This window comes from Zosterops lateralis, assembly GCF_965231275.1.
Source record: "Zosterops lateralis genome assembly, chromosome: Z".
NCBI classification, from domain to species: domain Eukaryota; kingdom Metazoa; phylum Chordata; class Aves; order Passeriformes; family Zosteropidae; genus Zosterops; species Zosterops lateralis.
In genome coordinates, this window is record NC_139800.1 from 64,534,218 (window position 1) to 64,557,106 (window position 22,889).

At 39.5% G+C, this 22,889-nt stretch overlaps 1 protein-coding gene across 2 annotated transcripts in view; it reads left to right on the forward strand.

Annotated features, from left to right (window-relative positions):
- TRPM3 (transient receptor potential cation channel subfamily M member 3) overlaps positions 1 to 22,889 on the forward strand; it is a gene marked incomplete at both ends in the record, with an annotated part of 383,951 nt that overhangs the window by 305,241 nt on the left and 55,821 nt on the right. For both annotated transcript variants that reach the window (XM_083884288.1, XM_083884289.1), the window contains 2 exons: positions 12,521 to 12,593; positions 21,348 to 21,448. In XM_083884288.1, coding sequence (XP_083740414.1) covers positions 12,521 to 12,593; positions 21,348 to 21,448 — 174 coding nt within the window. The remainder of the gene's footprint in view (positions 1 to 12,520; positions 12,594 to 21,347; positions 21,449 to 22,889) is intronic.

Here is a 22,889-nt window from a genome sequence, read left to right on the forward strand (position 1 = left end):
AAATGGCACATTAATTCCAGCAGTAAAGTGAATACCACCTGCTGGTTAAGTTTGTTTTCTTATTACTACCATGCCCATTTTCCACTTAATTTGTTTCCTTGAATATTTGAAGTTTCAGTGTCTACATTAAGCAAACTGATAGTGTCATTGTCTGATACTCCATTACGAGAAGGAATTGCAGAATGAAGAGAGTGTAGTCAGTGAGCATAATTTTATGTGCATCCATTAATTCATGGAGCACATTTCCACAAAGAGGCAAGAGATACAATTTGATAAGTTTCCCGCTAAAAGAAAAAAAATAAAATCCCATCTCTCACTCATGGCAGCAAATAATAGATATTTTCTTCTTGCCTTTACTGTTTGTTCCCTGTTGTTCCTGTACCACAGTGTATGGTTGCTGTGGCAATCATGATGGCTGCTCAGGGACACTGTAAACCTCACTTCAGCTTTCTGCTGCTGATGTGTATGGCAGTGGGTAGTTCCAGGTGACTTAATGTGTAACTTGCAGCTCTGGTGCTGTCAGATTCAAACAAAAGGGGTGTCACGCTATAGTAACTGAGTGCATTGAGCTGAGATCAAGACAACGTGCATCATGCAGGTGCTTGCTTTTATTTCAAACAGAGGTGGATCCCAGTTTTCCCTAAATCCGCAGTGCATGAGAAGGTTCCCTTGCAAGGCTAATATTCAAATCCCAGTATTGCCACAGTGTTGTAGGGCTTTGACTCTTGTTAATGGTTATTTACACAAAGTACTGGGAAGGTGTTGAGTCGTTGTGTCCTAGTCCACTTGGAAAAGGTTGTTTGATTTCTTCTGAGCTGTGCATGGGAAAAAAACCCAAAATTCTTGAGAGGTTTAATATCAAAATTTTACTTGCAAACTTTAGAACATTAAGGTAGAATAAGATACTTGGGACATTTTAAAATGTAGCAATTTTGGTTAGAAATTCAACAGCATAAAAGCATAAAAATTAACACTTAAGAAAATGTATAAGGGGAAAGAAATAAAGAGAAAGAGAGGCTAAGATTAAAAAGGTGTATATTCACCACCTATGTATCCAGAGATGAGACTTGATTGTTACAATTTCTGTATCTGTTGATTGAAGCAATGATCACAGTCTTGATCCATTGGGGCTGGGGGAAGCCCATGAAGCACAAAGTCCAGTGGCTTAATTCTACTCAGGCTCAGTGGGAATGCCCAGGTACCTCTGCTGGAGGGGGAGTTTTACCCAGATAATGTAATACTATAGATCATGGAACACAACATTACAGGTGCCTCTTAGTTCAGTGTAGTTGAATCAATTATCAGAAAGGATGATACCTTCAGGCTACGTGGGAAGCTGAGCCTTAAACAGGGACATCAGCATTAAAAAAAGCACTATCCCACCTCTCAGTATTTGCCTCCTTTCAGCCTCTTCCCTTACCTTGTTCAACACCCAGCTGTAGTGTCCAGAGATTAGTGTGCACCACCTCTGCACCGAGGTGGTTACTTGGAGCATCATCAGCAAAGCATCCTGTGCTTTTGCAAATGGTCGATTCTTTGAATCATCAACCCTCAACATTCCAGTATCTCACAGTGATTTGGCAGTTTCTTTTCTATATGGACTGCAAATAAGGCTTATTGGTCTTTGATGGCTTCAGATCTGTGTGACTGAAAAGGCTACTGTAGCAAACCTGTCCATTTTTCTGGAAGAGTTTATACAGGGAAGAGTGTAACTTGATCATATACTGGCTGCAAAAAACGTTGTGCATTTCAGCTGGATGTGCAAGCTCAGTGAATTCACATGCTGGTTGCAACTGTTTATTAGCATAGACCTTGATCTGAAAAAAATAATAGCTAAATCAGATGACTTTTAAGAATCTACTAGTACATTCTCAGTTGATTTCTTTGGCCCTGCCCACAGTTTAGAAGTTCATTTAGGTCTGTGTTTTTCAAGAAATTTTTCCTCAATAAAATAATTTCAGCTAATGTTTTTTAATGCTGGTTTTATTTTTTTTCTTACAGAGGAGACTTAAGAGGGCTTGGTGTCTTCTCAAACAGTGAAAGTCAACTGTAGTTCTTGCAGCATAGTTGCTGTGAACAGCATATAATTTGGCAGCAGGCATTTGGAGTAGGAAAGCCTAATGTAACTGCTAGCCTGCTGGTTGCTAAAACAGTTCTCGTTTCTCCCATGGAAACAGTCTGTGAGATTTCCAGCATAAAGTGTACAAAAGACAATTTGTTCTCTGTATCTAAACCGATGTGCCAATCCGCTTCAGGATTAACTGTGCAACTCTAGTAACTTTGAAGAAGGTTAAGCCTGCTATCCAGCCCATACAAATCAATAGGATTAATCTAGTACTTAGGTTCTACCTCTGTAAGTTTTAAGATGATGAGTAGTGCTTTTTAATTCTGCAAGCCCCACCTGATTTCTTTTTTGTAAAGGACTAAGACCATATTTTGTGTTTTCAGCTGACATGACGGCAGATGAAGGTTAGCTGAAGTTAGTCATTTACTCCACAGAGAACAAAAATCTAATCCTGGGAGTAGGTTTTGTTGTTTTTTTTTTTTTTCAGTAATTCAGAGAACAATCTTCACTAGAAAAAGAGATATATTAAAAAAAAAAAAAAAAAAAAAAACGAACAAACAAAAACTACCCCCAAAAATCACAAACAAACAAACAAACAAACAAAAACCAAAGACAACTGTTGTATTACACTGCACCCTGGAAAAGCTTTTGATCATACCATCTGCTTTTCAGCTACTGTCAGATGAGGTAGGGCATCTGCTTTTAGAAACTACAAAAATGCCAGACCTACCACAGAACCAAAGATGTGCAATTTAGTTATCAGGTCCACCCTGAACTGCTGCTGTGCCATCTTCATGTCTGGAACATGTCTGTAAAGACAAATATTCCTTTTGTTGCTTACATTCAGTAAGCAAACATTTTCTGTTTTATTTGATGCATACAGTGAAGTTATCTGGTAGATACTAATGCAACTTACTATCAATCTTTTTACCTCCTATCTTTCTTCATATTAAAATTGTTAAAATTTCAGCTGCAGAAATAAAATTTAAAATGCTTCTTTTCTCTCTAAAAATGTAAGCTTGTGAAAATATCCAGTACCTCATTCACACTATTAACAGGTATATGGGAAATGCACACTGAATTGTTATACAACTCTGTAAATTTTCTGGATAAGGAAATTGAAGGCAAAGCAGTACTTGGTGGCACAGCAAAATTCTGCATTAGATAATGTAAACCAGTTTTTGCAATCAGGGAATTGGAAGGGTTCAACACAGTATATATACTCCATGATAATATTCAGAAACCTTTCTTACTGCCAGGTTCTGTTGTGTCTGGGAAATCATAATTTATTTTATCTTTGTTAGAAAATAAAATTATTCTTTCTGTGGCTTCACATGGGGCACAGAGACCAATTCATTACTGCTGTAATATCTCAGTCAGAAACGAGGAGCTCACTGTACGAGATGCAGGGTTTCTGTGGATAAAGCACAAACTGCAAATTTACTGTCCTACAGGAATTTCTCACACTGAGTGAACTGCCTTTTCCAAGTATTGCCTATTTAGTCTCACCAGCAAACCAGCTAAGAAACTAATGGTTTGTGGCTATTTTTGTTGTTGGTCTCTGTGTGTTGTCATGACACTGTCAACCTCAATACAGAATAGCCGTATGTCTGCATCATCTATAGCAGAGCAATCTGGGCAGCTATGTCCCGTGAGATTATTCAAAAATTGTTGCAAAGGAAGACTAGAAATTGAAGTTTAACATGGAGTAACAGTCCCCAGCATCAATACTGCTGCCACCCAATCAACTCACAATACCTCCTTCTGAGGTCAGCATTTTCAGTTCAGATTTGACGATGTAGGTGTGCATGTAAATCTGGCAGACAATATTTTTTAGGGCCATGACTTGCATGATGCAATTTTCAGGATATGCAGCAATAAGAGTGACCAAAATGAATTCTTGTTTTCTTGGAGTAATAGAATATTCATCTCAGTGATAAACTTTCTTCTTAATTTGTGACTTCTATATTTCAGAAGAATATCTATTATGTCAGTATCTTCCCAATACCTCCAGGAACTCTCTCTATACTAGAAGAGTTGCATGAAGTGAACTACATTACACTTCCTCCACATTTCTAGTCTGAATCAGGATAATGGAAGACCTTGGATTATACCACTGTGTGGGTGAAAATGTCTGTCTCAGCAGTTAAAACCACTGCTCTCTTTTTGGGTGATCTTAACAAGTGCAAATCTACACAAAATCACATCTCTGCTTATCATCCAGTCTGTGATGTGCACAGTACAGTGATTTAAGGGACAATGTCTGCTTGTATGCTTTGTGACCTACAATTTATATTTATCCATGTATTGATGGCTTTAATCACAGAGACTGTTAATTCAGGCAGTGAAATGCCCTAATGTACCAGTAGAAAACCTTCTGTCTAGGGGAAAAGAAACAGGTTTACTACCAAAACATTTTTGGTCATTTATTCCACTGGAAAATATGCATATTCTAATCCATAATGTTGATAGTACTGTAAGACTTAAATTGTAAGTGCATATCATAAAATATAAAATTTTTTCAATGGTACAGAACTGTGAGATGTCCATAACCTGTTCTCTCCATCATTAAGGTTGTCTCAGATGTACAATCTGGGAAAAAAAAAAAAAAGTTACTAGGTATAGGGAAAGCCAAACATTTAGAGTAACTTATGTCAATTGATGGCTCAGTTGCAGAATTGCTGCCTTTCTTGTAAGCATTGATTGTTTTGCTTTTCCCATGCTTTTTACTAGACATTGAATCTATGAAAAATAAAATTAAAATATGAAATGTTGCGGTACTGACACAGTGAAGAAAGAGCTGTAAAATTTTAAAATTTTGCAGCCAACATTCAGACTTCTCCGCTTGTGTCTGCATCCTCATATTTCCTCATCCAAAATTCTCTTCTGTACTCCTCAAAATAGCAAACTAATTTAATTTAACTTTTTTTCCCCTAAACACAATCCTTTCTAATCTTTCTATTCCTGAATTTCCTCTTATTTGGCCATCTCCCCTCTTCTGCAGTATGACCCACTGACTCACCTGCTCCCTTTGATCTTTGTTTTGCTTCCACATCAAGAAGTTTTTCCCCCGTGTTAAATAGTATTATTCTTTCCAAGAAAAAGGGAGATGCTTTTTACTGGCCTCCTTCAATGTTTTGTTTTATCAAACTCTCATTTTTATTTCCAGGGTAATTTTCCTCTGAAATATTTAGGTAGGCCTAGCTAAATTATAAATGTCAACATGTACTCTTGAAGCAATTTCCTATTTTCCTGAACCAAACTGTGTTCTAAAACAAGAGACTTTTTAGGTTGCACTCACAACTGTGTCTATGTTTGTGTACAAAAGAAAGAGGTTTTATTCTGACTTGTGTAACTGAGATGCATAAGAAAAGTTTATATGTCAGAGGTGAAATTTAAAGACACTAAAAATTTTTCTGGAGGTAGCTTAAAAACCCCACTTCAAATATATTTTAAAGCATCATATAGTTTTTCCTGGTGTCATGATGAAATGATGGTCAGAAACAATTACATTTCTAAAAGCATGACTAATTTGCAGCAGTCTTAGAATGCTAAGTTTGTAAAGCCAGCACACTTTGTGCTCTCTTTGCTCACATCACTGCTGCCCTGCTTTTTTCTGTCACCTATCCATTGTCTAGTTAGCAGGCACAGTAAATTTGAGGTTTAAAGAATTATTTTTCTTCTTCATCTCTTGTCTTTCATGACATAGGGCAAAACATCTTTCTATGCAGTTGTGCAGATCAGTCTCCCTCTGTTTTTGGTGATGTTTCCCTCTCCAAACAAATACATGCTAAAAATTTGAGCATATTTCAGCTCACTCTTCATACTCTGAAGTGGTTGAAGTTAACCATACTGTAAAAAACCCCAAATGTTCACATGTTATAAAATATGTACCAAATACAGCCTAGTGCTGCATAGGTATTCAAATTTATTCCTGGAACCTTACAATTACCTCAAACATAATAAGCTCTTCCATCTCTGTGGAGTTTTCAGGATAAATTCTAGGGGGGAAAAACAGTGCTGTGTTGGGAGGGAAAGACTCACTTTTTGCCTAGTGAAGGCATGTGTAAAGGAACTGAATATGCTGGTAGTAGGAAAGAATATTTATGATGTCATTTGTTTTACCAAACACTGCTTTAGACTATTTCAGAACAGTTTTTGGATTCATTACCATCCTATTTCTCTATGGCCTGGGAAATTTGCAGTTGATGATTATTATCTGTTGTTCTTGCTTCTTATTCTACTTTGCCCATGTGCAGTACAAATTTGTACATATTGTCCAATGCATAGCAGCTCATGTTGATGGAAGTTAATCATTTATATATCCAGCTAGGCATGAATATGGGAAGCTGTGACACAGTAATGGCTTAGGAAGCATTCTATAAAACAAAGTGAACTTCTGTGTCTTACGACTTGGTAATCTGGGCACTGGCACTGCTTCTGTCTGTCTTCTGCACAAGTCCTGTCCTCTTCACACGTGATAGCTCTACTTCACCCAGATGAGTACGGGACACAGTGTGAACATTTATTGAGAGCAAGTTTGTAGAATTCAGGAATTTTTAGTTTAGGACCCATTACAACCTACTACAGTCAGTTCCTTGTCCTCTGAAGTGTCTCAGGGTTCCTTCCATTTCAGGGGTTGTCTCACCTATGACCTATGAAAATGATATTTTCCTTCTGTTTCACAACATCTTCCCTCCTCAGCATTTTTGGTAGGTATCCCTGTCTTAGCTGGTCCTTTGATTGGTAGGTGCCACTATGGGCTACATACGGAAAGCTAGAATTTGCATGTCTAAGGTGACTCTGTATGTACATTCATAGAGAACTTGGGAAATCTCACATGGCAGTGTACTATCTCTGTCTCTCTTCACTGTGTCTCTGTCTCTTTGTATTCAGTTTGTGAATAATTTCTGGAAGTCTGTTTAGTATTCACTGCTCTCAGGTAAAATACTGTTACCTGACTTTGTCTTCAGAAGCTTAATGCAATATCAGCATGAAGGCAGAAAAATAAAAGAATGAATGAAACATGTAAGGCTAAACTGACCCTGCTGAGGCAGAAATTATGTACAAGAAAAGAAAAGAAAAAGTAATCAGTCAAACAAGGATGGACAGATTATAAACAGAGAGCAAAGCAGTTTTAAAATAAGTGCTTTTGGTAGCATACAAGGTTGGATAATGCTTTCCTTCTGCTTCCCCCCAGCACCTCTCCAGCCTCCTCTCACCTTGCTTTTTAGCTTGATGCTCTTCTTTACTCCATCTTCTTGGTTTTTACTAGCTTTCTACCTGCCAGCCTGAAAATTAGGTTTCTGCCCTGCTGGACTGTAATTATTGCTGGCAGTTATCACAGTGTGCTGTAATCCTACTTGCAAAGAAGGTCCATTTTGGCTCAGTGATTTCCTATCACATTTTCCTAGGCAGAATGAGGATGCAGCTGGTTTATTTTCCTGGAAGTTAATCCTGTTCACATTAAGATACTTCAGTAAAATCTGCAATGAGGTAGAGGGCAGACCTTCCCAGCATTTTTTTTTGCTGGGTTGGTTTGTATGTTTGGAGTTTGTTGGTTTGTTTTTTGTGGGGGGAGTTTAGTGGGGGGCAGGAAAGCATATGTCTCTTCCTTCTTTTAAGGGAAAATTTCATGCATTTTAGTTAGGAAGGTTTTGTGGAGGGAAATGAGGGGTAGCTTGTTATAGCAAAAATTTGACTGTCGGGTTCCAAGCACCTGCACCTGAAAGGAGTCCAGCTACCCCCAGCTTTGAAAGTATCCCCTACTGTACTTTGCAAGATCACTATGGGCACACCAAAACAATTCAAGACATTTAGCAAGAATCTAGTTGCAAGAATCTAGTTGCTTATCAACTGCTTTGCAGCTTGTTGGGCAACCTCTACTGATGAATCATTTCCCTGTTTCAGGTATGTCTTTCTGAAGATCTGTCTCTTCAGTTTGGTGCAATACAATTTTGTGTTTGTAAGGAATGGTAACCCCAGATTCTATTATATTTGCAAAGAAGAGAAGAAAAATACTTTTTTAAAAATGCTTTTTGTTGGAAATCACAGTTCCTCACGAGCTGTGAGATGACTCAGAAAATTACCTGAAAAAAGTCATTTCAAGCCTATAAATAATGTGAATACTGAGGAAGGGAGGAAATCAGAAAAAGACTATCCCCAAAATAGTGACATGTGTTGCTTATCAGTTCTCTGCAGAGATTCACCCACCAATGTACTTGTAAGTAGCACTGGAGGTTGTGAGATACATTAATGGCACTTGGAGTTAGGTGACCACACTGGAAACATAACATTATAACCTGTTAACTCAGGGGAAAGAAAATACCAGAAGAAGAGGTCTCTAGCAAAACAGACAGTTTTTTTAAGACCTAGAGATATTTCTAAATGTAAATTCTGTATAAATACTTTAGGACATGTCTGCATTTCCTCTTGCCTCTGACTACAGAAACTAAAGGTTGCTATATGTATTTTAAACCTTTCATGCTTCCAGAAAAATGTCTTTTATCAATCCATCAATATCTGGTGCCAGGTAAATCTCTCAATGTCAAGGAATAACAGTGAGAGGCATCTATGCTGAAGGAGATGCCACCCAGCCAGCTGCTATGGATGGATAGCTCAAATGGCCCTGTGTCTGCAGATATTTATAGTGTAAAGTGGTTGATATGTACTCAGATTTTCTGCTTGTGTTCTGCTTTTCAGCCCAGGCTCCAGCCAGACTGTTTATTTGGTGTTGGTTCTGTGTTCTCACTGACAGCCTCACGCAATAGGATTTACCTCAGTTACTCCTACTTGCTGAGTATCTGCCTGGATGAAAGTTCAATTACCTCAGACAGGAGGAGTGTCTCTGCCACAAAGAGCAAACAGCTATGGACAGTGACAGCAAGCCATAAGAAGAGGCTGAACATATTTATTTATTGTCTTGTGCATTCAGAAAAGACAGAAGTCCACAGTGCCAGCTGAGTCTTTGAGGTCCTAAATTGAGAGCATTTTGAAATTAAGTTAGCATTTGGTTGAGAGCCAGCTGAACAGGAGCCAGCAGTTTGCCCAGGTGGCCAATTAGGCCAATGGCATCCTGGCTTATATCAGCAACAGTGTGGTCAGCAGGACTAGGGCAGTGACCATCCCCCTGTGCTCAGCCTGAGGTGAAGGTCACTCCCTGAGGCCTTACCTTGAGTCCTGTGTTCTGTTTTGGGCCAGAAGTTGTTCTCAGGAGAGGTTCAGGTTAGATATTAGGAGAAGGTTCTTCACTGAGAGGGTGGTTGGGCACTGGACAGGCTCCCCAGAGAGGTGGTCACAGCACCAAGCCTGGCAGGGTTCAAGGAGCATTTGGACAATATGTTCAAGCACAGGGTGTGACTCCTGTGGTGTCCTGTGCAAGGTCAGAAGTTGGACTGGATGATCCTTGTGGGTCCCTTCCAACCCAGGATATTCTGTGATTCTGTGATAATGTGATGTGCTCATGAGGTGTGTCCAGAGAAGGGCAGCAGAGATAGGGAAGGGTCTGGAGCACAAATCTGATGAGGATCATCTGGGGGATCTGAAGGTGTTTGGCCTGGAGCAAAGGAGCCTCAGGGGAGACCTTATCACTCTCTAGAACTGCCTGAAAGGAGGTTGGAATGACTGCAGGGGATCAGTTTTTTCTCCTAAATAAGAGGTGATAGGACAGGAGGAAACAGCCTGAGGTTGCACCAGATGCAGGGTTTGAATGGATATTAGGAAACAAATCTTCACTGAAAGGCTAGTCAAGCACTAGACCAGGCTGTCCAGGGAAGCAGTTGAGTCACCATTACTGGAGGTATTCAAAAGATGAGTTGATGTGACATTTAGTTTAGTGGTGGACTTGGCAGTGCTGTGTTAATAGTTGAACTGGATAATCTTAGAGGTCTTTTCCAAACTAAAAAAATCCTGTGGTTATGAGATTGTATGAGGTATCATATTTTTCCTTGGTTCTGTCTGAAATTCTGTTTCATCTCAGACATGACCCCAAAATTATAATTCTAATGTGAGTCTGAACAATCTTTCAATTTCCATCTTTTTTCCCCAATAATTTGTCTTCTTTATTTTGCTACTTGAATTATGCTAGGCCTCTTAAAAATAATAATAAAGCAGTAGTTGATGTGGAAGGACAGCCTTTTTATTCTAATGTCATTAATTTACGTAATTCCATTTTATTTTTAATACAGCAACACTTCATTCTTCTGATGAGTTTATTTTTCTGATGCATGCAGAGAAGAGGGTTGAAAAAGAAATTAGAAGTTTAAGGTTATATGTGGTCCAATGTCTGAAAAGTATTTTCTTTAATTTTTCCTGTGGTGATAAGCTCTTCAGTGCTTGCAATTTATATGATTACTTTTTATTAAGCTGAGAGTTCACAGATGATGTGTTTAGTTTGAGATGTCATTTGTTTCTCCTCCAAACTCCATTGTTCAGTATGTTCAGTCCCCAGCGTGCAGACTGCCTCTCCTGAGGCCTTAAAGACAGAGAAGGACATTTTGTCATTTCACGCTATCTCCAAGTTTGTCATCTGTGGCATGGAAAACTCATCATGACCATGTACAGCAGAGGATTTGATCTCATCCCCTTACATACTGATGGTGTTTTGAGATGAAACATAGACAGGAATGTGTATTTCTAATCACACATCTGTGGACAGACTGCCTGCATTGCAGGGAAAGCTTCATTACTAGTTATCAAGGAAACAGATAAAAAATTGGAAAATTATCATGAAATGTTTCTTTACGAGAAAGTGATCAAACCCTGGAACAGGCTCCTAGAGAGGTGGTTGATGCTCCATGCTTGTCAGTATTGAAGAGGCATTTCGACAATGCCCTTAATAGTGTGCTTTAACTTTTGGCCAGCCCTGGTCAGGCAGCTGGATTAGATGATTGTTGAGCGTCTCTTCCAACTGAAAAAATCTATTCCGTTACTATTCTATTACTATTCTAATTCTATCCTATTCTGTTCCACTCTGAAGTTGTGGTATGGGGATAGATATCAAGGAATTTGCCCAAGACATTTGTATATTCCAGAGAGAGAAAGAAAACATGTCATTAAAGTATTACTTATGCTTTGTATCAAGAACACTTTGAAGGATCAAATTAAGTCTAGCTTGGAAATAGTGTACGTTAGCTGAGGACGTTGCCTAACATCAGTAATGTCTTACATTAGTTGTTTTAGATATCACCTAACTCTATTGACTAAATGAGCTAAGCCAGTTTGCTATTACTTTATCCAGTTTGCTTTTTAGCCTCTAGGGTGCTGTGCTAGTGTCACTGATGCCAAAGCCTCTGAAACTCCTGGAGCACTAGGATCAAAAGAAGGTAGAATAGGTGCTAAAGGAAGACTGCTCTGGATTTCCTGAGATACCCTCTGCAGCACTTTTCTGCTGTCACACTGAAGCTTATCACTGAAGTTTTGCCTTGTCCTTCAGACTTTGTAGGTCACCTTCTTCTGTGATGGTAGACAGCTCTTGGTGCCCTGGTGTTTGCTGTATGTCAGATACTGCTGCAGTTCAGTGCTGTATGAGTAGGAATCTAGGAACATGAAAACAGATGTTGCTCAACATAAATGTAAAATATGCTTATGTAATTCCTAATTAAAGGCGTCACTTATTCTAGAAAAAAAGGAATTGAGACAGTCCATACTGACAAAAGAAAAAACAGGTAACAAGTGTTTAGATCAAAATGATGGCATAATTTTCATGAGTAAAGGAAAGACACAAGTAAAAAGCTGCAATCTCTGTTGCTTTATAAGAAGCAAAGGTTCAAAAAAAGCTATTGCTATGGCAACAAAAGGAGCAAGGGGATTTACACTTCTGTATGTTTCAATACAGTCTTAACCAAGAGAGAATCTAGCTAGAAAGAACAGCTCCACACATATTCATTCTTATTATTTATGAATTGTGTATCTCCCCTCACTGCCTCAGAGCCTCTAACTTAGAGTGATAGGTCATTGACCATAGATGACTGAAGACATCCCTGGAGCTGTCAGAAGCATAATTCTTACATTATTTATCAAACTCTCTCCTATATAGAATCACAAGGTTGAATAGGTTTCTAATATCACTTGAAAATATTTATTCTATGCCATATACCATCAATTAGGTCCACTCTCATAATACACCTCAATCTTCCTCATAATCTTTGGGAACACTAAGTCTAACATCACTGTAATACAGGAACATTCCTTCATCTCTAATTTCACCCTGCAAGCATCACTGAACACCTTTTTTCTATATGAAGATGAATATAATTTCTATCTTACCAAATTTTATGTCACAAAATGTACTGTATGTTACTCCTATTTAATAACCTTCTCATAAAACAAATAAAGTAAGATTATCCCATAGACATCATGACATTTTAAGATTCAAGTCACAGTACCCTGATTTAAGTTGTTTGGGGTTTTTTAATTACCCTGTTTCAATAATGGTATTGTCTATTAACATTGCAGATCACAGTTTTTCGAATGGGATCTGAAGGACACCAGGATATTGATTTAGCTATCCTGACAGCACTACTAAAAGGTAACAGAGTTAAACTCCACAGTGAGTCTATATCAATCCAGTTTGTGTCTCTAATGTGCTGAAACCTGCATTTATTGACATATCTATCAAGATGATAAATCTATACCCTGAAACTGAAGTATGCTTCTTGCTCTAACTGCTTTAATCTAATCCAGCTCCTTCTTTAATGTTCAAACAGTTATAATTTGAACAGCTACTGTTTTTTCTTTCTGAATTTTTGTTCTACACGATCACTGATGTGCCGCAAGAAATATCAGTGGTGACCCCTACACTAGTTACTTGAGAAGTTTAGTATTCACAAGAAGATATCCAAAGAACTCAGATTACCTTGGTAGTTAGAACATCCATTTAGATAAAGCTGGCTCTGTTGTCAAAATAAGATGTTATCTGTAGTCATTCCTAAGAAATTCTGGAAGTAGTGTGAGGTTCCTTTCAGCCTCCACTTGTAGAGTTAAGAATGTAGCTATTGGGGTGGTTGGGTTTTTAGTTTTAAATTAGGCTGGTTGTCACATCTTTCCAAGCCATTTCATGTTACAGGTCTGCTCCTAAAAGGTTGGCTTGAAATAACTTTGCTTTTGCTACAGTTCATTATAGACCCTGGTCTATATTAATTAATAAATTATTCAAAACAAGGATCAAGAATTTCATCCATCACCAAATTTCTCCTTTTTGTCCCTTGGAAATAATATAATTGCAGGTTTCATTTTTAACTTAAATGTAATTGACTCTGTCATTATCCTCAGTGTGAAGGGATTCTCTTCATATTTGTTCTTAAGACAATCCATGAAAGTACTGCTTTTGTTTTCTATTAATAAGGCAAAGAATGTCTTTTGTGATTCCACTTTTTTTAGATGTGCTTTCAAGTCTTCTGAAGACTGACTCTTGGAAGCTGAAGAAAATAAATCACAGGCCTGTGAAGGATTGTTTTCTATTTGAAATGTTCTTTTGCCGTTTTTACATGAGCAACTGTTTAGTGGTTGCAATCTCTGTATATGAGCATTCCTCCCTGATCTGGAATATCCATTTTGCAAGTACCTAATTGGTGCTGTTGGCCCCCACTAAGGGGGGAAGAAAGGAAATAAAATTTCCTTTCTTCTTCATGTTAACGGTGCAAGTCATCATAAGAAACTTTTGTTAGCTCAGGAGGTGCCTGGATCTGTGTAAGTACTTTTGACATCTCCTTTCATGCTTGTCTGAGAATCTTGATTTGAAAATCTGCGGATGGCAGCAACACTTGTTTCTTGCTCAAAAGAAGAGCCAGAGGACCTAAGACTTATACCTCATCTTCCCTGTTCCTCAGGACTTCTGATTATGAAGGTATTCAATGAAGATCAGATTTATCAGGTGCCTCTGGTTCATATAAGCATCCTGATCATAAGGGGTTTAATTAATATGTGCAATAATAATTAATATTAAGATGAGATCTGTTGTCTCAGCCAAGTCAGTTGTCCTTATTCGCACCATGTCTTTGTACAAGTGTTCTGGCCCACCTAGAAAGAAATACTGACTTTCTGTAAATACGCCTCACTAGCCATATGGATACTTGGATTTTTCATCAAAGTCAAAGGTAACAATGCTGAATCACTTGTCTATTGATTTTTAACGAGTCATTTATTTGTAATAGGTAAAATAAATAAAAATTACTTTTCATGCTGTTGGAATTTTCATGGCATTTGAATTTTCACAGCATTGGAGTTTTCATGGCATTGGAAACTTACTTCCCACAGCTGCTTCTCTCTTAAATTAAAGAAAATAATAATTTTAATAAGTAAAATAAGTAAAGAGATTTGAAAACTGCATCTGAGTTATCTTGAAATTCATAAATTTAGTTTTAAGAACTCATATCTTCCTACTCTCCAGAACTGTATGAAAAAAGGGGCAAAGCAATGTATGAAACTGGTGAGTGATTAGCAGTAATTTTTTCTCAGTCTTCCTGCTGAGGACTTTGCAGCTTTTGATAGTGTAAGAGGAGCATATCATGACCCATCCCACACTTGTGTGGGTGATTTGGTCAGGGAGGAGGGGGATAAGGGTTTGGAAACATATTTGCTGTGTAAAATTTGTGATTAACAAATTTCTTTTTAAACCCACATCTGATGTAAGACCTTGAGTTAGGAACTGGCTGGATGGCCAAGCCCAGAGAGTGGTGGTGAATGGTGCTGCATCCAGCTGGGGAGTCACCAGTGGTGTCCCTCAGGGGTCTGTGCTGGGGCCAGCTCTGTTCAATACCTTTATTGATGACATGGATGAGGCTACTGAATCTTTCATTAGTAAATTTGCAGATGACACTGTGTCGATCTTTTGGAAGATAAGATGGCTCTGCAGAGGGACCTGGAATGGTTGGATGGATGGGCAGAGTCTAACAAGATGAAGTTTAATAAGTCCAAGTGTCGAGTCCTGCACTTTGGCCACAATAACCCCTGCAGTGTTACAGGCTGGGGACAGTGTGGCTGGACAGTGCCCAGGCAGAAAGAGACCTGGGGGTGCTGGTCCCTTTCTGCCCTGGGGCAGCTGAACATGAGCCAGCAGTGTGCCCAGCTGGCCAAGAAGGCCAAGGGCATCCTGGCCTGGATCAGGAATGGTGTGGCCAGCAGGAACAGGGAGGTCATTCTGAATTCCCCTGTACTGGGCACTGGTGAGGCCAGACCTCGAGTGCTGTGTCCAGTTCTGGCCCCTCAGTTTGGGAAGGACATTGAGACACTTGAACACGTCCAGAGGAGGCAACGAGGCTGGTGAAGGGCTTGGAATACAAACCCTGTGAGGAATGACTGAGGGAGCTGGGGTTGTTTAGCGTGGAGAAAGGGAGACTCAGAGGTGACCTTATCACTCTCTATAACTTCCTGAAGGGTGGTTGTAGTCAGGTGTGAGTTGGTCTCTTTCTCGAGGCAGCAACTGACAGAGCGAGAGGACACAGTCTCAGGCTGCGTCAAAGGAAATATAGATTGGATTATCAGGAAAAAGTTTTTTATAGAAAAGTTTTATATAAAAGTTTTTTATAGAAACAGTGATAAAGTATTGGAATGGTCTACCTGGGGAGGTGGTGGGGTCACCATCCCTGGATGTATTTACAGAAAGACTGGACATGACGCTCAGTGCCATGGCTTAGTTGAAGTGTTAGGGCTGGGTTGGACTCAGTGGTCTTGGAGGTCTCTTCCAACCTTGTCATTCTGTGATTCAGACACACTGCCAGTTCAAGAGCCTCCTAGACAGCTTATTCCACAAGTCCCAAACCCAGCACCACATATTATTTCTTTGTTTGTTTTCACAAGTCACTTGTTTAATCTTGTCAGCAAGATCGATCTTTCTTGGAAATGATCTTCAATAAACTACAGAATGGCATCCAAACTGGTTATCAATTTACATTGCATGGATGTCACAACAGCATATGGTTTGAAAATTCTTTTTTTTTTTTATTTTAATGTTGAGAGACACGAATGTGGGAAGTAAGTTTCCAAAGGCATGAGTTTATAGCAGGCAAGTTTATCAATACATTTTAACTGTTTGTGCTCTCTAAACTTGAACAGTTGGAACTCGCACCATAATGGATTTTGTCCTTTTGCAGCTGCTAGCAAAGCAGAAGGCATATGACAGGGAATTTAAAGACAGCATATGGAGATGTTCTAAAAAAATTCTTGCTTTGAAGTGGCTTCAAAGATCCTAGTTCATGGAGCTGTTGCAATGTCTGGAGCAGACTGGCACCAGCCAGCTTTCAGATGGTGCTCCAGAAGCCTCCCCAGTGCAATTGTCAGCACACAAGAGGTGCTGCGTGGTGTGTTCACAGAGTGATATTACTGCCATGTACCCTTTGAGATAAGCCATGATAGGCTAAAGCAGAGCTGAAGTTTCTGCATACTTTCTAGCCTGTAAGGCACCGTGATTCATGCTCACTTAATAACCATCATGTAGTATCAGATGGTCAAGGATAATCTGCCAATCATGAAATCACTGACATAAAAATGTCTCAGAGTTAGGTCAGCTATCTGGTTACTGCACTTGTAGCTGGTTTTGCTACTTTTGCTGCTTTTGTATTGTCAATCGGTTTCCTAATTGCCAGGATGATTCTGTAGCAAATGCTGTGGAAACACAGCCTTTGCACCAAAGAGCTGCTGAAACAGGAGACAGCATCATACCTGCAGAGCCACAAAGCAAAAAGTTAATTCAGTTTGCTGTTTTCCCTAATCTAGTTCTTTTCTTTAGGTGTTGATTCAAAGGGGACACTGACATGCTTAGGTGCACTGTGAAAAGGGGTATCCCAGAGCCATTTCTGTGTAGGCGGATGTTTTGTGTCATTTCATCTTTCCAGATACCTGAGCACCAAGATCATAGGCTATTCCAGGAGAATCCTTTAGGGGATTACATTGTTTATGTTAGCCAGTATGCAAAAGCCTGTAGTAATAAGTGTATAAAAGCTCTTCAGTAATCCTGCAAGTGCCCAACACTCATTGTCTGATGTGTATCCTGGCTCACCAAGGAGACAGCATTGAGTTTATAATCCCAGGCTTTATCATTTAGGAGTATTACATTTTTGGTCCAAAATATTGAGTAGACAATATGACTTCTTAGCAGAAGAGTCTATGCAAGATATGCAAGAGCCTATGCGAGCACTCCTGAATGGGCAGCCTAAGAACATAAAATGAACATCTGCAGGAACTAACAGCTGTCCCAGCAGTCTATCTATATCCAGTGATACATATACAAAGATAAAATATTGCCAAAACAATGTATTGCATCCCAACTGCAGTTTTTCCTCTAGGAGCAGATGAAAGGAAGGGTCACACTGCAGATGCTGTGATAGTCTCAAAACATTCTTTGGAGGAACATACCTTTATAACAAGCCAGACACCAGAATACTGAGTAAATATTACAGAGAGATTAGTTCTATTACTTAAAACATTATTTAATGCAATAAATATGATATGGTAATTAAAATAATACAATGCAAGAGGTTATTAACTCTACCATATTTATTTCCCAAATATCCTTTGGGCATAGTTACAGTGGCACTCATTAGTGCCACAGGCATCCCCAGAAAGATCGTTTTTTGGATTCTTCCTACCGACTCAAGTCCATGCTCTGTGGTACTGAATGCAGTCAAGGAAGTGATTGAAAGGAGATGGTATTTTAAGAAGGCCATCTCATGTTTTTTTCTGGGAAGTTTTTGTTATCTGAGTGGAATCATTCATGCTTCTTTATAATGGGTAGGATTCCACCTAAAATAGCCTGAATACTTCCTTTTTTGTGTGAGGCACAGGTCATCACTTCTATCGTAGAATAAAATAATTAAACAGCATCCACAGCCCCTATACTGCTCTGTACAAAAATTTATAGCTTTGATTTTCTTTCTCCTCTTAAGTAAAATCAGTGTTACCCACATTCATCTGAAAATCCCTCAGGGAAGATGGGAAAGAGGAGAAGGAAGCAAGGGCTTTCCAACAAGGAACTGTACTGTGGAAACACCAATCCAAATGCACTAGAGCCCCAGTATGCACACCTGTACTGCCCAGTCTCCATCCTAGCTGACAGACAGCTTCAGACCTGGAGTACAACATCCCCTTGAGAAACCACACATTTCCTTCAGCTGCCAGATATCTGCAGTGCTCTGTGAGACAATGAAATCAAACATTATGGCAACAAGCAATGAGAGAAGCATCTACTCTGGGACTGCACATGTACCAACAGGAATACTTGGGCTGGCAGCCTTAAGTACAATGAAGGGAGATGGGAAGGACATAGACTAGACCATGGCTTGCTTTCCCCTCTGCTCAGTATTTAGAGCAATGAGCATGCTCAAAGAAAACAATTTTGGTGAATGAATGAGCAAGCACCACCTCAAGCCCTATGCCAGCTGTTCTTTCCTGTGACCAAATGCACCAGAAGACCCTCTATTCATCTGCCAGATGAATCTTTTCTAAAGAATGAAAAGGCCCAGGACTGCTAGAGTCAGTTGAAGCAAAGTAGAGAACACTCCCTGCTAGGGCTCAGAAGTTACTCACCTGGAGCCTTGGTGATTTAGCTTGACTTCTGCCTGAAGGGGGGGCAGTATAAATAGCCCACTTCCCTTCTCAAGTTCATCTTCTTGGGTTTGGGTTTTCTTTTCACCCAAGATTCAGGTGGTGGTTCTGGTGTGTCTTTTTTGTTCTCTGCCCTCTGAAGGCTTTGAGCCAGACACTAGAATGAAGCAGAGTCTCAAGGTCTTATTTTTCCTCTGGTTTCTCACATGTTTATTAATTCTTATCTTACGAGTTCTTTGTGCCTGGCCAAGGTGTTCACAGCAGCTCAGACACAATGCAACTACTCCCCTCGTAATGAGGCATTGCTTTGCTTTTATACAGATAGCTACGTACTTATTATTTACCATTTCATACCAATACCTAGTACCTATACTAGAAAGATCATTTCCACTTCCACCCAATCCACTCAAACTATGTGCCCACGTCACTGCAGAAAATGGATGCCAAGGGAGAAGGAGAAGAACTTAGGGCAACACCCTAAATCCTCCATCTTGTTCCCCTGCACCTACATTCTGAAAATCCCAAAACTACAAAACCTTACACCTGGTGATTAGCTACTGTCTGTTACACATTTGTGACTTCCTCTCTGTGTTAGAAGTTTTTCTCATGGACTGAAATCAAAGCCTGTGTCTTCCTGGGCTCTGTGCCAGGGTCTCAAACACCCCTGGACTGACCCCAGACCCTCTTTCTCAGAGCCCAGGCCTCTCTACCAAGGTCTGTGACCTTCCAGGGCAATGAAGGAATGCCCTGGACTCCGACATATCTGATTCACTCTTGATCCAAAATGATTTCTAACTAGAAGGCTACCTGGCTACCCATACTGTAGGCTGCAGTAGGAAAATCAGGATTTGGAGCTCCCTCATCACACGTGCAAAATGTTGTCAGTGCGTGGGATCACCATCACTGCCTCCAGATTTTAGAGTTCACCCATGTGCCTCCTCTGTGGCTCACCAAAAACCTTGCTTCACTTCTCCTACAGGCATATGACTGGGAAGGAGAAAATCTGATGAGAGCATCTCTTGTTTGCTTCAGGGCGGGGGGAGAACATTGTTTGGTCACTGTGTTTAACTTACACTATCATACTCACTGCAGGTATTTTTTTTTCTGTTTTTATAAATAAATCTTGGGATGTTGAAATGTAGAGATATTTTTGCCTTTCCCAAAGGTAAATATTTTCTGTTCTTGAATGCTGCATGTTGCTTGTGTAAGAAACTCTGAAAGTTTCAGAGGTTGTTGGCATCCCCCTGAGGTCTCTTGTGAGAGCTTTTGTCTGTGTTGTAGTACATAGCAATGAGAAGTTGCGTCTTATGCACAGGGGCATTCCTGATACTTCTTAGCCACAGAAGTCACAGAAGTATTTTCACTTCTTTTTCCTTCTTCATTTGTTTCAAATTCTGTTCCTGCACTGTCCATGTTTTTATCAGAGCTCACTTCGTATGAATGTAATTTGGATGATTCACAATCCACCATCTCCCAAACAATTACTGTAGGTATTGACAAGTATTTGGCAATGGCAGCAGTAAGCTGAGTTCAAAGTTGAGAGTTATGAAATTAAACTAGAGGCTAAGCTCAATGAAGGTTTTTATTAAGGTCTTCATAGAAAATTTCAGAAGCCAGCTCTATGTTTTCCTTGCCTCCAATTTCAGAGTCCACTTTTGACTGGAACAGTGTGTGGGTTTGAATAATACTGAAATGGGGGGAGAAATGCTTTGAAGTAATGAAAAGCTATTATTTATCCTGACTCCATGATATCATTATAAGAATTAATAAAGACAAAACAACAGTAGAGGTATGAGGTCTTGAAATAATAAGCCTTTATACAATCACCTAACCATTGCAAGCAGATATGTAGTTAAAAGCCAAAGGGCCCTTTATTTATTTGATTGATCAGTCCATTCAGGCCAGTTCTCCCCTTGACATTGAAACACAAATGCTGTTTTATTATTACAAATCAGCTAAGAACCGTGAAATATTAAAAAAACACAGCAGGACAGGAATGTCCCACCGTGTCCATTAAAACTGCAGGGAAAAACATACCCTCCTTTCCAAAAACAAACAGTTCCAAATCCATCTTGTTATCTGCATAGTTTCTCATTTAATTTGGATATATTACACCTTGATACAAGCTTTATAGAATGCTTTCTTACATGGGTATTTCATACGTGAAGGGAAATTTGTCCCACCAAGATGCCTTGGTACAAATACAAGAGAAATTCCTATGCTTCTTATCAAACTGGAAGGTATAAGATGCCAAAAAATGCACAACTACTGAAATCAGTGGTTCTGTATGAGTTGAATCTACTTGCAATTGCTAGAGGAACGTGTGTGTATGTGTGTGTGTGTCTCATGTGATACGTGTGGGTGTGTGTGTATTCCTGCAGCTCCATCTGTATCCTGGCTTGTTCTCTTGCTTCCCATCCAATAGGAGGGAAGACAATTTAGTCCACCACAAATTGCCTCTTCTGATATCACCTGTATCTACTGTATTTTGAAGGGACTATGAGGAAATAATTAATGTTTATAAGACAATCTGAGAACCACAGATCCAGATTTGAGAACAGATTTTTTTTTTTTTTTTAACAGGTGAAGTGGAAGGTTTGGTTTGGTTATGAGATCAGTTGCAGAAATGGCATGGACACCTGTGAGACTTTTCACAAAGAGGCATACCAGAGCATAATGAGCCTAATGATTTGTTTCTTTTTTCCCCCTGCTCTCCTCCCTGCACCCCTGTCTGTTTACACAGGAGCTAATGCATCTGCTCCCGACCAGCTGAGCCTGGCACTAGCCTGGAACAGAGTAGACATCGCCCGCAGTCAGATCTTTATTTATGGGCAGCAGTGGCCGGTACAGTATATATATATATATATATATATATTTATTTATGTATGTGTGTATACACAACGTCTTCTATTGGAAACACTTTGAACCTTACAGGGTATTAAATCCATTCTGTTTGTGATGGTGGTTATATTGTGGTTTAATTACACTGCATCCTGCGAAACACACAGTTCCCAATCACAGCTGCTGAAGGCAGGCACAGTTGCAGAGAGGTTGACGTGTTCTGCTGTCCAAGGAAATGGTGACATCTAGCGATGCCTTAAGGGTAGGAAACCATACCTCTGAAAAAATGGGAAGTACCAGATCTATGCTACCAAGCATGACTCTGCAAGCCGAGGAAAACAACTGTACACCCCTGTCTTAGTACTAGGCTATAAATTCAAACAAAGTCAAAGCTTCTTTTTTCTCTTCAAGCAGCATGCTTTTATATGTAAAAACTGAATTTAAAGTGATGTTTTGACATAAAAAATATGCCATATAAATGTTGGAGGTCAGATAGACTGCAGGAAGTGATCAGCAGTGTCACCACGAATGGGCTGTGGCTCCAGAGTTCAGATGGTGTTAATTCTTTGCCCACTGCTGCTCTGCATTGATTTGCCTGCTCTACATCTGCACGGTCCTGTGCTCCAGTTGCTGTTCCCTGGTTGATACTATTCCCAGGGAGCACCAGAGGCTTAGATTCTACTCAGGAGTTGTATGGGTATAAATATGGGGGGTTATTGAACACTGTCTTAGGCAGAGGAGAAAGAGTCAACTCCCACATTGTGCTGCAGCTTTTACAGGGGCAGAAAAAAAGATTTTTTAAAAAAATATTAAAAAAACCCACAAAAACAACAACAACAACAAAAACTCCCACACCCAGAAGGTCTCACTTTCTACATGTATCTCCTTAAAGCCAAACTTACTCACTCAGAAGTTTCAACTGGACCACAGTAGTCAGTACTATGACACTTTTTCATCACTGTCATTAAAATTTTACATGCTATCATTACATGAGCATTTACAATTCCCCGTGGAAAAATGATAACAATAGGGAAAGCTTCTGTTTAAGTATCCTTGCTTTAAATGTAGCTTTCTGCATCTTGCTACCCCTAAAAGCTAGTACAAAAATCTTTGCCTTTTCTGTCATGAAGTGAACAGGATGATTTATTTTGTGTTTGATACTGGGCATAAGTGCGTGTCAAAACATAGGAGGGATTTTAATGGCACAGAACTGTCCTCTTTGTTATCTCTTCATCACCACATCATAGCAAAAATTTGCATAAATTCTGCAAATTGCAATTGTTTTGGAAGCTAAAAGGTGGAAGAAATTATCTCATCCTAACTCTGCCTGACCTACAAGAGATAAGAAGGAGAGGTGTTGTATAAGAAGACCTCTTGCATTTGGGCCTTCAAAGAAATGCAAATTATGAAGCTATTTCTGTTTCCTGGGTGTTCAAATTTCCCT